Below are 17,898 nucleotides of genomic sequence, written 5' to 3' on the forward strand. Positions count from 1 at the left end.
CAGCATGACAAACACGCTGCACATGGAGGAGATGGATGGAGTGATGTGAAAAAAGGTGTGGGTGGAGGAGTGTGAGGACCAGATCAAAAACACGTCTGTGGAAAAATAGTGAGAGATGGAGGCCAGAGGCTGAGTGTAAGAACCCGAGGAAAGACTGAGCAAGGGTACAAACACAGAGAGACAGAAGGAAAGTCATTAACTGGAAAGAAAGTTTCTGAAATGTTCCCACACAGGTAGTTTAGTGTCAGTCATATAAACACAAATCCACTCAGCACCATAATTATTTCTCTGTACAAAGTAATTATTACTTACAGATACTTGAAGTAGATATTATGTGAATACATATTAATATTTATACAGTTTTATATTCAGTACTTAAAGTGCGCATCCGTATATAAGTCTTATAAATGTATTTATTGTAATTACTTGTTCCTAAATGCATATAACTTCAATTTTTCTCTCTAAAACTTGTGTAGAAAAAAAAGCTTAAATACTGAAATTAATTCTCCTTATTTAATGTTTCAAGATATATGTTAAATTATTTATTTAGAGATGTTTATTAATTAGACAAAAATCTGTGTGCTGGAGCTTTAAAGAACCAAAACTGGTGAGTCTGAGGTGAAATACCAAGAGGTTTGAGGTTTATCACACATCCAGATCACAGCTCAAGATCCCTACGAAGACAGATATTGTTGTTAACATGAAGAGGGCTCTCCTGACCGTACAGGACCACCGAGGAGCCTTTATTTTGGAGGTTGTGTAACACTCTGCTGGACCGTCTTGCTCAGTTTAGCAGAGACGAACCAAGATAAAAAGAGAGAGAGAGGAATTTTAGTCTCTGGGTTATTTTTAACCAAGAACAGGAAGTGCTGTGTTGACTCCCCAAACACACACCTGACACCGCCGGAAACAGTTTCTGCAGAGACAGTCACGTGACCTGTGAGGGTCTGATGATTATTATCACGACTCCATTCAGGGGTCATTGACAAATAAGAAGGTCCAAAATTGTTATGTTATTAGAGGTGCAATCTTTGTGTTCCTGGTGATTTCATAATAAAGAAAAAAAGAACAGACAACTCTTTAAAGACACAAATGATGCAAATATATACATATTTGTCACACACACACACACTTCAGCTGATGGTGTCACAGGGAGCCGTCTTGCTCTGCCTCTTTCCACCGGTAGCCCGCAAAAATCCCAGTAATCCCAGTTATTTCCGCCCCTGTGTTTGTTTGGCAGGCGTGAACACCTGAGACGCTCAGAACTGAAGCCGTGTGTTCTGCACACACCACTCCTCTGTTCACTCTCTCACCGCGACACAGCGCCATCTAGGGAAGAACAATTATGACACATGGATTTAAAAAAACTGCATGTTGAACCGCACTAATTGGGGGAAAATGCATAGCATTAACTGTGCTTGCATTTCATTGCATTGTATTATCAGGGCTTGCATATTTAGCAGCTAAAATGTAACATGGTTGTATATTTAAATAATTTCACACACCTTTTCATTAATTAACTAATAATAAATGTGCCTTATAAAAACACTACTGATGTGCATCTTGAGACAAAACAACAGAACTGGCATATTTTAAGATCAGTCAGTGCAAGTTTCTTTCAGTTAAAACATCCCAGACATTCATTTTAGTCTGGGACTACGTCTAAGCCTTGTCTGTGAAACCTTATCTATTCAATTATTTGTAACTTATTGTATGCATATTCGTATATTCCTTATTTATTCTGTATATAGGCTAGTGCTGCTGGACCTGCGTACATATTTTTTTTCTCATGTGCAAACATGTAGACTACAGAATGACGATAAAATACATAGAACCTATTTAATAATAGATGTTGTGTAATATTGTTTGTTGTCTAAAAACATTGATGTTTTCTTTGTTTGATTTTCCAGTTTTACCTGACTTATTTACCTGAATAATGCCATGCTATGTCAATATAACACAGTTAAATGAATAAAGGACATGAAAAAAAAACTATTAGTGCCAAACAGAGATTATTTGTTTCCTCTCTGTTTTGTTCCAGTTTCTATTAAAGGTACAAATTTTAAGATATTTGCAGTAAAATATTCAAAAACCACTAGGCTAGTGTTATATATTTTGTCTAGCTGATTACTAACAATATCTCTAATGTTTTCAACTACTTGTAAATCATGAGAAAATTCCCATTCTAAACAGTGACACAGGGCAGTGCAGTCGCCTGTCAATGACGTTAGTTACCCTTTGTTACCGCCTTTACTGACGTAGAAAACACATGATAACAGTGTCGTGGACAAATGCGGAAGTAGCTTCACGACAAACTTCAACTAGAAAGAGATGCCGATCTCGCTTGTGTTTTACTCGACAGGTGAGTTGTTTTGATTCGTATCTTTACAGAAAACGTATGCTATGATAACGATCAACAAGATTAGTATTGTGGGGCATATACACCAAACGCGAAGCATCGCGTCCAGGGGCACCGGACTGGGGGTAAAACCAGTACTGATTACCAGGGCCCCAAAGGAAGAGAGGGCCCTTGAAAAGTCTGGAATATATATTTTCGGGGGGGGTTGCCCATTAGGACTGCCTATGCATAGGGCCGGGGATCTTGTGCAGTGCACCTGATCGCGTCTTTTGACCTGCGCGAGGACGCGTCTGATCTATAGCCTGATCGTCTTTGCATTGACTTTGTATGTAATCTACTCGCGCAAATCGTTGAACTCGCGTTAAATCCATGATTTATCTTTCCGTCTGATTGATGGCCGTCAGCGATTGGATAGAAAACAAGAAATCCCATCATTCCACGCTCCTTCTTAGCGTCATCAAAGTGGCAGGTCTTACAACCTGTACCTTTAAGCGTCAGGGTAATTCACTTGAAATGTAACTTGTCAAGTGAATTTTTTTTAAAAACCGGGATATTATACCTGGGGTACCCCTTTTCTAACCCGAATATTTGGTCTTGTAAACGCGTTTCGGCATATCCCTATCAAAATGTGTGTTCTGCGCATGTTCCATTCGCAAGGAATCTTGGTCTTTTGAGTAGAGACGGCGCATAAAAAAACCCCGCGTGCAGTATAGAGAGGCACAGTAGTGTCAAGTGCTGCTGGTGGATCAGTACCAGCGCCAAAGCGCAAACAAAGACTATTGCTATCTGCCCCAAACTATTCATTATCCGCCTGCTGCTGCTGTTGTTGTTGTTGTCTTTGGATACAGGAAGAAGAATCGGAAATGACGCATATTGCGTCTTGTTGTCCGTACGTCCAGACGCTAACCGTGCGTCGCCGTTTACATCGGGATTGGCGACTGATTACACATTCCATGCATACAGGAGTAACTCTCTCTGCTCACGCATGTAAACGGGTTATCCTGAATGTTTCAGAAACCCAAATAGTGACCTTAACCCGACCATAACCCAAATTTTAACAGCGTGTAAACGTAGTCAATGATGCCATCATTTTGCTGCTTTATTGTTTTTTTTGTTTTTTTATGAGCCGTTCATAGGGAACTCATTTTTTCCACTCCACTGCACTTCTTTTCCATTGTTTTTCTCCCTAAACACGCAGTAGACATGTTTGATGTTTGCACTCTTTTTCATTGTCACGCTCAGCACACGGCGTTCTGAAATGATGGACTCCAGCAACATAGAAAGGTGTTTTTTTTTCAATCCGAGGTGGTGCACATGTATTTTGCTCTATGGCTTGAGCATAAGCTTGTCTTTGCATTGCCGTTTAAGGCATTGATGACCAATGGTGACATTTTGTGGCGTGAATATGTCACCAGTTTACATCGTGATATTTCATGTCATTTCTGTCAGGCTTCAAAGCATCCAGATCTTTAAGTGAAATGACATTACAATCTGCACCTGTTTCTAGGTTTAAATTTAGCGTCTGGTTATTAACCTTGAGGACTTCAGTACTTAAAACTAGCCTACATGGTTTGTAAACAGGAGGGTGCTGTCCTCCAGGAACTCAGTTTGACACCCCTGGCCTACACGCTTCACTGGAGGCTTAAACTCAAGAGAAAAATCTGAGTATAGTATGTGATGCTGAGATCTCTTCTAAAGTTTTAAAAGAGACAAATGTGAGAGATTTGCTTTCCTTTGTGGATGTGGCATTATCCTAACAACCTAACAGAGAGAAAGATGCTTTTTGCCGCATGGGAGTAATATCAATATCTACTAGCAGCGGCAAAATGAACCGCTAAACTACTTTGTGTTAAGACTGTTCATTTCATGACTGTATGAACACTTCTTAGGTACCATTAGGGTATCCAGGTCATGATATACTGTATGCCTTTTTATAATATAACACTTAATAAACTGTCTTTTTGTTGTTGGTTGAAATTTTACATAAATGCCAAAACAAAAACCAACATTGTAACCTGTATCATGCGTATGAGAGATACAATCCAAAGAGCACTATATATTACATTTGTGTATGTGGTCAAATTATTTATAATAAAATTTAGCTCAGTTCAGATCCGTTTTGGTTGAGAAGTTTTGTGTATATTAATTTAAATGTTAAATATGAATGTAACATAGATCAATGCTGCTCTATTCTAATAGAGATTTTTGAGTTAGTTTTGATCAGTGATTAGCAACTGGTGGCCCGCAGTGTCTTTAAGTACGGCCTGCTGGACGATACTATACTCTGTGATCAGTTTTAAAGCTTTTTTCACCTGCTAACAGAGGTGACTTTTCTTTTAGCTCAACTTGGTGTTTCAGGTTTTAAGAGACTGGCATGAATGCATTTCAATTTATATGATATTTAAAAATGAAAATAAACGGGCCAGTATGTGGGGCCAAGTCAAGTGAATTTGTAAAAGATTCATTCATTCAATCGATTTGTTCAAATAGCTGATTCATTCAGGAACTAAGCAAGTGGCTGTCCTTGTGAATGGGTGATTTAATCATTGACCTAACATTCATATATAACTTATAAATCATATGTAAAATTAATAGTAGTTAAGATTGATGCGAATTGGAATTATTAAAATGTGCGGGAAAAAAAATTGCACACACTGTACAAACAAATTGTCTGTTGTTTTTTCAATTTCAATGTTTGTGCTTTTCACTGTTCTTTTGTGTTTGATTTAAGGTTTTCTCACATTATACTTGAGAAAGTTTCAATGCAAGTTAAATTTGAGTGCATTTTGTTAATGTTTAACCTAAATATATCCTGATGTTGATCTTTAACCAATTTTAACACGCCAAAGGTGATTAAAAACTTGTTGAGGCTGACTCGTTATTTGATAATATCTCAAAAGCAAAAAGGAATCAGCGATCAGTGGAGAAGGAACAGAAACACTTTCTAGGATTTATGAGGAGTTTGTTTCTAAACAGACAACAGATCTTTGTGATTCTTATGGGGATTTATTTTTAAAACCGTATTTCAGAAAGTGAAAGTAAAGTTCAGATTGCCGGAGCTCAAAGAGTGAAAATGGCTTCACAATCTCAAAACGAATATATTTGTCCTGTGTGCTGTGAAATCTTTAAGGATCCTGTTCTTTTATCATGTAGTCACAGTGTCTGTAAAGAGTGTCTTCAACAGTTTTGGAGAATCAAGAAAATTCAGGAGTGTCCTGTATGCAGGAGAAGATCCTCAAATCAACATCCTCCTCTTAATCTTGCATTAAAAAACTTGTGTGAGTCATTTCTGAATGAAAGAAAGGAAAGGCGTACATCAGGATCTGAGGAGATCTGTAGTTTACACAGAGAGAAACTCAATCTCTTCTGTCTGGAGGACAAACAGCCAGGGTGTTTACTGTGTAAAGATTCACAACAACATGACAATCACAAATTCAGACCCATCAGTGAAGTTGTTCCATCATATAAGGTAAGACCAGTGCCTCTTTTTTGTCATATGGAAAGAACAGTAAGTAATTAAACACAGTTATCATCGAATTAATTCACTCAGTATTTCTCTCTGCATTTTAACTTACCTTCATATAATGCATAATGTACTGTAGAAAAAGTATTTGCCGTTACTTCTCATGGGGGCCAGCCATTTGATTCAGTGCTCCTCCAGATGACCATATGGATATTTCTTGTTTTTGTGTACATCTTTGTTTATTTAGCGCTTTAACAATACAGATTGTAACAAAGCAACTTAAAAGCACAAAATAGGAAAATAGTGTGTCAATGGGTGGTGTTGGCGCAGTGGATAAGACACATGCCTTTGGTGTGATAGACCCGGGTTCAAATCCACTGTGAGACACCAATGTGTCCCTGAGCAAGACAATTAACCCCTAGTTGCTCCAGAGGTGTGCAACCTCTGACATATACAGCAATTGTAAGTTGCTTTGGATAAAAGCTCAGCTAAATGAAATGAATGAATAAAGCAAAAAGGCAGTACATCATTGAATTCAGTAATGTCGTCATCCAGCTCAGTTCAGTTTAAATAATATCTGTGCAATCAAGTCAAAGAAATCACTGGAAATGAAGGGTCCCCAACTAAGCAAGCCAGAGGTGACAGCGGCAAGGAGCCGAAACTCCATTGGTGACAGAATGGAGAAAAAAACCTTGGGAGAAACCAGGCTCAGTTGGGGGGGGCCGGTTCTCCTCTGACCAGAAGAAACCAGCAGTTCAATTCCAGGCTGCAGCAAAGTCAGATTGTGCAGAAGAATCATCAGTTTCTTGTGGTCGTCTGAGACAAGGTCTTAACTGTGAATTAATATTTCTGCATTTGACATTGAGAGCATAGGTCGTAATTTAGATATATTTTTGAGATGAAAAAATGCAGTTTTACAAATGCTAGAAACGTGGCTTTCAAAGGAAAGATTGCTATCAAATAGCACACTTAGGTTCCTAACTGATGATGAAGAATTGACAGAGCAGCCATCAAGTCTTAAAGTTCTAGGTTATTACATGCAGAGTTTTTAGGTCCTATAATTAACATCTCTTTTTTCAGAATTTAGCAGTAAGAAATTACATATCCAGGTTTTTATATTGACTATGCATTCCATTAATTTTTTTAATTGGTTTATCCGAATTATATAGAATTAATATAGAGTTGAGTATCATCAGCATAACAGTGAAAGTTAACACCGTGCTTCCTGATGATATCTCCCAAGGGTAACATGTATAGCGTGAAAAGTATTGGCCCTAGTACTGAGCCTTGAGGTACTCCATACTGCACTTGTGATCGATATCTAAGGAGAGCGGTTTCAGTACTATGATACGGTCTAAATTCTGACTGGAAATCCTCACAGATAACAATTTTCTCTAAGAAGGAATATAATTGTGTGGATACTACCAAGGGACAATGTAACAAGGGACATTGTTATTGGGAAATGTCCCTGATTCCAGATGCTCTAATTAATGCAGCCTAATGTCCCTTTTAAGGGAGTTTTGTTGTATACTTAATTTCTCAAGATTTAGTTTCAATTTTAGTCTAGCTCCATGTGTAATCTGATTCCAGTTTCAAGTTATTATAAAATTTAGGCTGTATTTCTAGTTAAAAACTGATCACAAATATCATTTATGTTTTAATTTAGACATTTGACAATCCTGAATAGCTCACACTTTAAATTATTTGTTTATTAGGGACCTGGAGTTGCACAGAAACTCACTTGCCCAGGAGGGGCAGAAACACCAGACTGCACTTAAATCTAGTAGAAATAATGTTCAGAATAAATCAAATATAACATTTTATTTGTCAGGTAAAGATTTATCATGTCAATTACATGAAGAATGAGAATCCAATTCAGAATAAGGTTCGATTACAAGTGTGGCAAGGAGTGGTCATGCGGAGGGGGTGGGTGCTATTTGGGACACACACACAATTGTGAAAGCAAAACAATTGGCCAACCACCACAATACTCCAAGTGGACACTAAAAGTATAACCCCCCCCCCCTCCTTTAAGAGTTCCTACTCATAAAAAAATCACATGGTTAACTGGTATAAACTTTGAGACATTCATATCACAATAAAAGTTAAACTGTTACCCAACAAACACAAAGAACAAAGCAGCAGTGCAGTCATACTGATGTACATTCGTCTTCAACCAAGGATGGGTTTCAGACACGTGACTTTTTTTTGTTGTGGCCGCCATCTTTAGGACCTTGAGTAGCATCTCCTCGCTTATCGGAAACCAAAATAACAACTCACCAACAAAGAAAAACAATGTTTTTTTTTAAAGATACTTTAGGATTTTAACCTTATTTAAATGGGCAATCAAACTGCTGACTCCACTAAAGTCTTGTGAAAACTTGCCAATTTGATGTTTGCTGATAGGCTATTTACATCTAACTTTACCTCCTACACAATCCCTCTCCTTACACTCAGGTCATTTTCAGTAAAATTTTCACCTGCTAGAGACTTGTCCATCTGCCCGGATCCATCTGCCACACCCGGCCTGGATTCCTGTTTTCTCACTTTCAGATTCTGGGCCGAATCAACTGGACCAGATTTGACAGCCATAACTTACCGACACTGCCTTATCCAGGCTTACCCTAATTACATTTTTATATCTACTGTACTGTTAATTACTAAACTGTTGTTACTAAATATTTCCTAGACAAAACGTTTACTTTCATTTTTAAATATATAGATTATAAATAACATGCCGTAACAAATCTATAAACATCTAATTATGAAACCAATTTTAATTAAATAACTAGCTTTACCAAGCTGGCATGAGAAAAATGTATTTACAAAACCATGCAAGTACAGCAAAAAAAAAACAGCTTTTATATAATATATTTAACACATTTTGCTAAATTATCCATGCATTTCCCTGAATGAATGAGGCATTTTGTTGAAAAACACATTGGTGAATGGCAAAGTTTTGGAATCAAACATTTTGTACTTGGTAAAATTATTTTAATAATTATTACCTAACTGTTAGTATTAATATATTTTTTTTAGTAATCAGCAAATATTGTTCTTGGTTGTTCATTGTTCATTGCTCATTGTGCAGCATGTCCAGTGAGTTCTTTGCTCAGGAGCTTTAATTTCTGCACCTGTAAAGAGCACATAATGCAGAAGTATCTATTACTAAAGGTCTAACTTGCCATGCCTCCTCCCGTGCCCCCTGCCTAACCCTGGAGACAGGAAGGTGTTGCACTGCACACCCAGACCAACCTTCAGCATGCTATGCTTTCCGAGTCGGGTCCCTGTCCTCCACCGAGCTGCCTCACCCTAGGTATGTCTGTGGTTCCTCTGGTCCCTCTTTTACGGTCTCTGGGAGCCTGGATTGCACTCCCCAGTCCATCTTGATGGCTCATTTTGCTTGTCAGACTAAGCTATGCGATTAAGTTTGCCTGGCGTCCCCCAAAATTCAGGGCCATCCAGTTCACCTCTGTGCTGACCAGCGGTGATTCTGTCTCACGGCCAGAAATCGCAGTCCTGCTAGCAAAGGACGCAATAGAGCTGGTTCCTCCATGAGGTCAGGGTTTTACATCCCTTTTTTCATTATACCCAAGAAAGGTGGTGGGTTACGACCAGTGTTCGAACTATACCATGTCCTTTGGGGGAGACAACTTTTTTTTGGGGGGTGGGGGGTGGGGGGGGTTCTTGCTCGTGCCTCAAATAAGGACTTACAACAGCTACAAGTGTATGCACTATTATACATTATCGATACGAGTGCCTCAAAAAAGGACTTACAATGACTTACAAAGATACATAACAGCTACAACTGTATATGCACTATTATACTTTATCGACACAAATTGATAGGTCAAGAAGACAGCTTTCCTTAGCCACCATATGGGCGGACCTGAATGACGTTGCGGTCTCCTCCATTAATTTAGAATTCACCTCATTTACTTTATTTCGCAGAATCGCCTTTTGCTTAGTCAATGCCACTTCAATGGCCCTCTTGTGTGCAATGCTGTCCCTGTGTTTATATATATTTTTTCACAACTTGTTCTGAGCAGCGCTGCTTATTTCCCCATTAATCCACTCCTCAGACAAGTGCATGCCAGGTAATTTTCAGACAGAAAAAGGTTTTTGTGTCCCTACAAGCGATGCACCCCAAGCTTCCATCCTTAACAAACAGAGAGCCGCAAGCGCACCGCGTGACAAGAACCAACCAATCAGCTTCATCCTTTCCCGTAAAAACGTTGGAAGCTCAGCCAAGATGAAGGAACAGCTGATCATAGCTGTATATGGATTGCCATTTTGAAATAAATTTAGTAGCAGAGCTACTGCAAGTGATTTTTAGTGCTGCAAATCAATTTATCCATTGCTGAAATTTCTGCGTCTTCATGGATGCCTCAGGAGCGCAACTGCCCGATCGCTTTGGAAAGAAGGAGAAAGCGGCACGCCTAGCGTTTTCCACGCGTTTTTAGGCGCGATATGTGAACGGCCTCTAACAGTGTTTGCAGCAGGTGAATCAGTCGTGCTATTAACGTCATCACTACACAATTTCTTAAAAAAACCAAAATTAATTAAACTGCCTTGTTTTCTTTTTGCCATGGCTATGATGCTATAACTGCAGAATGAATTAAGGACTTTGTATGCGATAAATGGCCTCCAACGTTTATTTTCTACGAATCTATGACGTACTAACATATGTGGAATTTGCAGCGCAGCGCCCCCACACCTTGATGCTCATTACAAGAACAGCATGTATAGCAATCTTTATTGAAGTAAATTAGGTTTTAATCGCCGTCATGCATGATTGAATAATATTTCTGCTACTTTACACTTAATAATCCATCATGATCCCATTACACAACTGAAATTGCACTTCAAAATATTCACATTGTCAATATTTTTTGAGACCCCCCAAAATTTCACATTTCCCGTTTTCAGGGGAGCCCATGTCTTATTAACCACATCAACTCTGGGGACCCACCGGTGGGTCCAATATTGCATATGCCTAATTCTCAAAAAATCAAAATAACAGCTCAAGTGGTTAAGGGGAGCCGAGCTCCCCTTAGCTCCCCCGTAGTTCACACTATGGTTACGACCAATCTTGGACCTTTGAGTTTTGAGCCAGGCTCTTCACAAGCTACTGTTCAAAATGTTGATGCAGGAACACATTTTCAAATGCATCACTCCCCAAGATTGATTTGCAGCAATCGACATGAAGCGTACATTCATGTCTTGATTCTCCCTCGGCACAGGCCATTTCTCCACTTTGCATTTGAGGGATGGACATATAAGTACAAGGTCCTGCTCTTCGGGCTGTCCTTGTCACCCTATGTCTTCATGAAGGTTGCAGAGACTACCCTTATTCCCATGAGAGAACATGGCATTCGCATTCTCAACAATCTCGACGAAGGGCTTATTCTGGCTCAGTCACGGGATCAGTTGTGGAAACATAGGGACATGGTGCTCAGTCGCCTCAGCCAGCTGGGACCTTGGTCAACTGGAAAAAGAGCAAACTATCACAGCAGCCCCACTGAAATTATTTCAGAGGATCCTGTGAAATATGGCATCCGCAGCCACAGTGAAGCCGCTCGGACCGCTTAAAATGAGGCTGCTTCAGCACTGGCTTCATGGTCGAGTCCCAAGATGGGCGTAGCAATGTGGCAAACATCAAGTGAAAATCCCTCCGGCCTGTCGCCAAGCTTTCAGCCTGTAGTCAGACCCTACATTTCTACGGGCAGGAGTTCCCCTAGTACAGGTGTCCATGCATGCTGTTGTGTTCACGGATGCCTCCACCACATGTTGGGGTGCCACGTATAATGGGCATGCAGCTTGGGGTATGATGACGGGTCCCCATCTGCATTGACATATCACTTGCATTGAGTTTCTTGCAGTACGCCTTGCACTGGGCCGCTACGAGGCAAGCATGTATTGGTCGGTACGGACAACACTACAACCATTGTGTACATCAACCATCAAGGTGGTCTAGGAGGAGCAGGTCCTGCTAGTTGCACCTTACTGGCCCAACCAGACCTGGTTCCCACAACTAATGCTATTCATGACAGCCCCTCCATGGTTTATTCCTCTGAGGAAGAGCCTACTTCTCACAGACGGGGCAACCTTTGACACCCATGTCTGGATCTCTGGAACCTCCATGTTTGGTCTCTAAATGGGACATGGAGGTCTTAGGTGATCAACCCCAGGAGGTGGTAGATACCATCACTTCGGCAAGAGCACCCTCTAAGAGGTGTGCCTATACCTTGAAGTGAAACCTGTTCACTGAATGGGGCTCTTCTCACTGGAAAGACCCCTAGAGATGCCCAATCAGGGATGTGTTTATCTTTCTTCAAGAGGGGTTGGAGCGAAGGTAGTCTCCCTCCATCCTAAAAGTGTATGTTGTCGCAATTGTCATCATGATCCTGTAGATTCTCTGGGAAAGCACAATCTGATCATCAGGTTCCTGAGGGGCGTCATTTTTTGTGTGTGCGGCACATTGTTTCTTGGCGCACACAGCTTAGAGGGATCACTGATACAGAGAAACAATCATGATCAGATGATAAGAGGCTAGCCTCAAGGTTTTTGGTACATGTCGTAATAACAATAAAGAGTTTATAAAGTTATAAAAGGAGGTTCTATGAATACGGAAAAATCTATTTTTATAGTTTGGTAGGTATAGGGTCTAACATAAATGTTGTTGATTTAAATGACTTTACAAGTTCAGAAAGTTCTTCCTCTCCTAAAGTAAGGGAGGAATTAAATTGTTCCATCAGAGATACAGTACTAACAGTAACTGGCATGATACACTATATGATAGCAGGCGGTTGCATGGTTATTATTTTGTCTCTGATATTATCAATCTTGCAAGTAAAGAAATTCATGAAGCCATTACTGATATGTTGCTGGGAACCATCTGTAACTGTTGATGCTTTATTTTTTGTTAAATTAGAATTTGTTTTATTTCTGGCCAAGAGCTTTGTAACCCTTCACAGACTGATTTCTATCACCTTCTTCCTCATCATTTCTGGAGTTTCTTTCACCTTTGACATTGTGTTACTGTTTAATACATTTTAGTCAACCTCATGCTTATGAAAAAGTTATGTTTAAGTGTTGATTTGATTGAACAGGTTTGGCAGTGATGATGAGGACTGATTTTGTTTGAATACCATTATAAACTGAGATAACATTTATTTTTTGAATTAAAAAATATTGGGGCAAATACATTTTTTTAAAACTTTTTAAGTTCAATAAATGATATTGTCATTTACAAACTGTATTTAATAGTAACTTTTGGTTGCCTTTGTTTTATGCTAGATTTCGATTTATGACTAAACATAGTTTGTGGAATAAAATACTTTTCCATGGCACTGTATCCTCCAAGCAGCTGGTGTTTTGTGTGTTGTGTTTAATTCTAGGAAGAACTCAGTAAAGCACTGAAGCCTTTACAAGATAAACATAAACACAATGAAAAAATGAAAGGAGAGTTTGAAAAAACAGTTCAATACATTAAGGTGAGGTAACAGTCAGGTTTCATTTTTAATTACAGATGTTGGATCACTATATGCAATTGTGACTGATATTTTGTGTATAATAATTTCTAGTAAATGATGTAAATAAGCAGCTATTTGTTTCTAGTTCTGTTCTATGCCATTATCTGAGTGTATCACATATATTAATGATTAAGATGATTGAAGTGAATGTGGTTTGATTTCAGTCTCAAGGTGAGCACACAGAGCTTCAGATTAAACTGCAGTTTGAGAAACTTCATCAGTTTCTCAGACATGAAGAATCAGCTACAATCATTGCACTGAAGAAGGAAGAGGAGCAGAAGAAGCAGATGATGAAGGAGAAGCTGGAGGAGATCAACAGACACATCTCAGCTCTTTCACAGACAATCAAAGACACGGAGGAGAGGATGAGAGCCAGTGATGTCTGTTTTCTAAAGGTTTGACTTCAGATCATGGATAAATTGATTGATTGATTGATTGATTGATTGATTGAGTTGTTGATGATCAATGGTGTGTTTGTTCGGCAGGAGTTTCCAGTCTCAATGGAAAGGTGAGTGATCTGCTGGTGTCTCTGGTCTCTCTGCTTCTGAAGTCAAGGGTCATTTCTAATCCTGAATGTTCTTCCAGAGTCCAGATCTCACAGCCGGATCCACAGACACCTTCTGGAGCATTGATTAATGTGCCAAGATACCTGGGAAACCTGTCCTTCAGGGTCTGGAAGAAGATGCAAAAAATTGTCCAAAACAGTGAGTCTGTAGACGATCTGTGCTCTTACACATACAGTTTTCATGGCACAAAAGTACTAGATTTTTTTTTCAGATGGTAGTGAGTGAAGATCAAACTTCTTCAAGTATGTAATGAGCTTTTTTTGAGAATGTTTCTCTTTTCTTCTACTTCAAGTCCAGAACTGACTCAGCAGTGTAAAAGTGAAAAGAAACTGGAGGCTCCATTTGTAATTCTTCTGACTGAAACACTGAACCACAAATATAATATTGTGAACTAAATCAAATTGATAAACAGACATGTGACGTGCATTTTTTTGGCTCATTAAAAATTAATCTTGCTGTCGCGTTCTGTTTTAATTGTAAAGGTTTGATAGAACTGGCTGGAAGACCTGCCAAGAGAGCATTGCAATAGTCCAGCCTGGACAGAACAAGAGCTTGAACAAGGAGTTGTGCAGCATGTTCCGAAAGAAAGGGCCTGATTTTCTTGATGTTGAATGAAGCAAATCTGCAGGACCAGACAGTTTTAGCAATGTGGTCTGAGAAAGTCAGCTGATCATCAATCATAACTCCAAGGTTTCTGGCTGTTTTTGAAGAAGTTATGGTTGATGAGCCTAACTGGTTGGTGAAATTGTGATGGGTTTGCTGGAACCACAAGCAGTTCTGTCTTGGCATCCATCATCCAGGAAGAAATGTTTGTTAGACAAGCTGAGATGCGAATAGCTACCGTCGAGCTGAGATGCGAATAGCTACCGTCGGATCATCAGGATGGAATGAGAGGTAGAGTTGAGTGTCATCAGCATAGCAGTGGTATGAAAAGCCATGTTTCTGAATGACAGAACCTAATAATGCCATGTAGACTGAGAAGAGAAGTGGTCCAAGAACTGAGCCCTGAGGCACCCCAGTAGTTAGATGTTGTGACTTGGACACCTCCCCTCTCCAAGATACTTTGAAGGACCTATCTGATAGGTAAGACTCAAACCACTGAAGTGTGGTACCTGAGATGCCTTTTGCCAGTAGGGTTGATAGGAGGATCTGGTGGTTAACTGTGTCAAAAGCAGCGGACAGATCAAGCAGGATAAGTACTGAAGATTTGGATTCAGCTCTTTCCAGTCTTAGGACTTCAAGAACTGAGAGCAAGGCAGTCTCAGTTGAATGTCCACTTCTGAAGCCAAATTGGTTGCTGTCAAGGAGGTTGTTATGTGTGATAAAGGCAGAGACTTGGTTGAACACAACTTGCTAAGTGTTTTTGCAATGAACTGTAGTCTGTAGTTCTCTAAAAGTGATGGGTTGAGGGTGGGTTTCTTAAGTAGTTGGGTTATACGAGCAAGTCTAAATGCTGAGTGTGGAGGTGTGGAGTTTGGAGGGATATGTTAATGATGTGAGTGAGTGTACAGTAGGTACAACTGCAGGAGAAATGGCTTGAAAAAATGAGATTGAATAGGATCAAGCGGACAAGTAGTAGGATGATTAGAAAGGATGAGTTTGGAGACTTATCCCTCAGAGAGTGAAGAGAATGATGTAAACAAGTATATGTTTGCTGGTGAGATGTGCTTGATGGATTGTGCTGTGGAAAATTGTGAACTGATATTTTTAATTTTATTAATGAAAAACATGGCAAAGTGGTCATTAGAGATGAAGCAGGAGTGGGAGGAGGAGGATAAAGAAGTGAGGAAAATGTTTTAAAGAGCATGCGAGAGTTAGACGAATTGTTAGTTTTGTTATGGTAGTAGGTCCTTTGAACAGTGGAGACATTAGCAGAGAAGGAAGAGAGGAGTGACTGATACACATTAAGACCAGAAATATTTTTGGATTTGCGCCACACCCTTTCAGCAGCTCTAAGCTTAGAACAGTGTTCACGTAGAACATCAGATAACCAAGGGGCAGAAGGGGTGTTACGAACTGGCCTGGAAGACAAGGGGCAAACAGTGTCTAAACAAGATGTAAGAGTGGAGCAGAAAGTATCAGTAGCACTGTTAGCATCAACAGATGCTTACATTTTAGGGGAAGAAAGCTAAGATAAAACCATTGCAGATAGCCGAGAGGGTGAGAGTGAGCATAGGTTACATCGAAAGATGAAATGTGGAGGGGTGTGTTGTGTCAGGAACCATGTTGAGGTTAAGAGTAAGGAGGAAGTGATCCGAGGTGTGCAGTGGAGTAACCAGCACATGATTAGTGGAGCAGTGACGTGTATAAATAAGGTCCAGTTGGTTGACTGATTTATTAGTAGCAGTAGTTAAAACTCTCTTGAGATCAACAGAGGCAAGCAGAGTGTGCAAATCAGAAGATTGAGGTTTATCTAGGTGACTGTTGAAATCTCCAAGCATAACTAGAGTACCACCATCCCCAGAAAAGGTTGAGAGCAGCACATCTAATTCATCCAAAAGGTGACCCAGTGGTCCTGGGGGTCATTAGAGATCAAACTCTAACCTCCAGAGCAAACTAAAACCTCCACCTCTTCCAGTCAAACGGGGGAGTGGGAAAATAAGAAATTATAGGAGACTGCTGCAGGTGTAGTAGTATCCTCTGGTTTGATCCAGGTCTCTATCTGGGCCATGAGATTTATTTTAGATGTGATTAATTGATTCTCATTTAAACTTATCCAAAATATAAGTTTCTCTTTATGGACACAAATGTTTGAATCCTACAATTGATGTTTGTATCTGATTCCATTAAACACTGATAATAAAAATTAGTGTGCAGCTGATAACACTGACAGTGATCAGAGGGAAATGTTTGATGTGTTTGATCAATAGGATTTGTGTTATAATTCATAATAATCTGTGTTGTTGTGTTCAAATAAGTTGTGTTCACTCTTGATCTTTATATGAACATCAGAATAAAAGCATCTGTTGATTGTGTCTCTTCAGCTCCTGTGATTCTGGATCCAAACAGTGCAAATCCATTTCTCGTCCTGTCTGATGATCTGACCAGTGTGAGACGAAGTCAGAGCAAACAACCGCTTCCAGATAATCCAGAGAGATTCGACGAATATTGCTGTGTTTTTGGTTCAGAGGGTTTCAACTCAGGAAAACACCGCTGGGATGTGCAGGTTAAAGAGAGTTCAGACTGGAGTGTTGGAGTAACTACAGCATCAAACAAAAGAAAGGGACGTGATTTCTTCAAGACTGATGTCTGGTGTGTGTTGTATGGACTGTTTGTGGGGTCTGGTTTTCATGTTAAACAGAAGCTTGAGCGTGTGAGAGTGGATCTGGACTATGACAAAGGAATTGTTTCTTTCTCTGATCCTGTGACTAACAGACATCTACACACATTCACAGCCAACTTCACTGACACTGTCTTGCCATTTTTTGAATTTTCTTCCTCTCTTAAGATCTTACCAATCAATAGTAAGTGAACATTACACCTGTTGGTCTGGATGTGTCTGTTTTCATCATATTTCAGTATTTATTTGGCACCACTTTACAATAATGGAACATGAATAACCATGTACTAATACCTGATTCAGTACATACTTCAACATCGACTCATGATTAGTGTAGTGTATATTTTTGTTTTATCATATTTGGATAATTATTTTATTTTTATTTTATTTCATTAGGAAACAGATTTGATGGGAAATAATATTTTATTTTATTTCCAGCACAAAATTATTTTCTTTTTTTATTTGATTGTATTTTAGTTTTGTTTTTTAATGTAATTTTATTTTATTTTATTTCCAACATTACAATGAGTGCCCACCATTTTATTCACTTTTATTTTATTTTATTAACCCGAAGGTTGCACTATACAGTCAGCTGCAGGTTTATGTATCGCATCCCGGTGTAATTCAAGGTTCAAGGTTCAAAGTTTATTCAAAGTCCAAAGAGTAATTTCAAGATTCAAGATTTTTATTTGGCA

General features: G+C 39.3%; 1 protein-coding gene across 1 annotated transcript; it reads left to right on the plus strand.

The window, feature by feature from the left end:
* Window positions 1-5,267: 5,267 nt before the first annotated feature.
* LOC132153272 (zinc-binding protein A33-like) lies at window positions 5,268-17,536 on the plus strand. The gene is made up of 6 exons (XM_059562660.1): window positions 5,268-5,828; window positions 13,223-13,318; window positions 13,522-13,752; window positions 13,843-13,865; window positions 13,943-14,061; window positions 16,908-17,536. The coding sequence occupies exons 1-6, from the start codon at window positions 5,433-5,435 to the stop codon at window positions 17,393-17,395; spliced, it is 1,353 nt and encodes a 450-aa protein (XP_059418643.1). The 5' UTR covers window positions 5,268-5,432; the 3' UTR covers window positions 17,396-17,536.
* The last annotated feature ends 362 nt before the right edge of the window (window positions 17,537-17,898 follow it).

Source organism: Carassius carassius, chromosome 1 (assembly GCF_963082965.1).
Source record: "Carassius carassius chromosome 1, fCarCar2.1, whole genome shotgun sequence".
Taxonomy (NCBI): domain Eukaryota; kingdom Metazoa; phylum Chordata; class Actinopteri; order Cypriniformes; family Cyprinidae; genus Carassius; species Carassius carassius.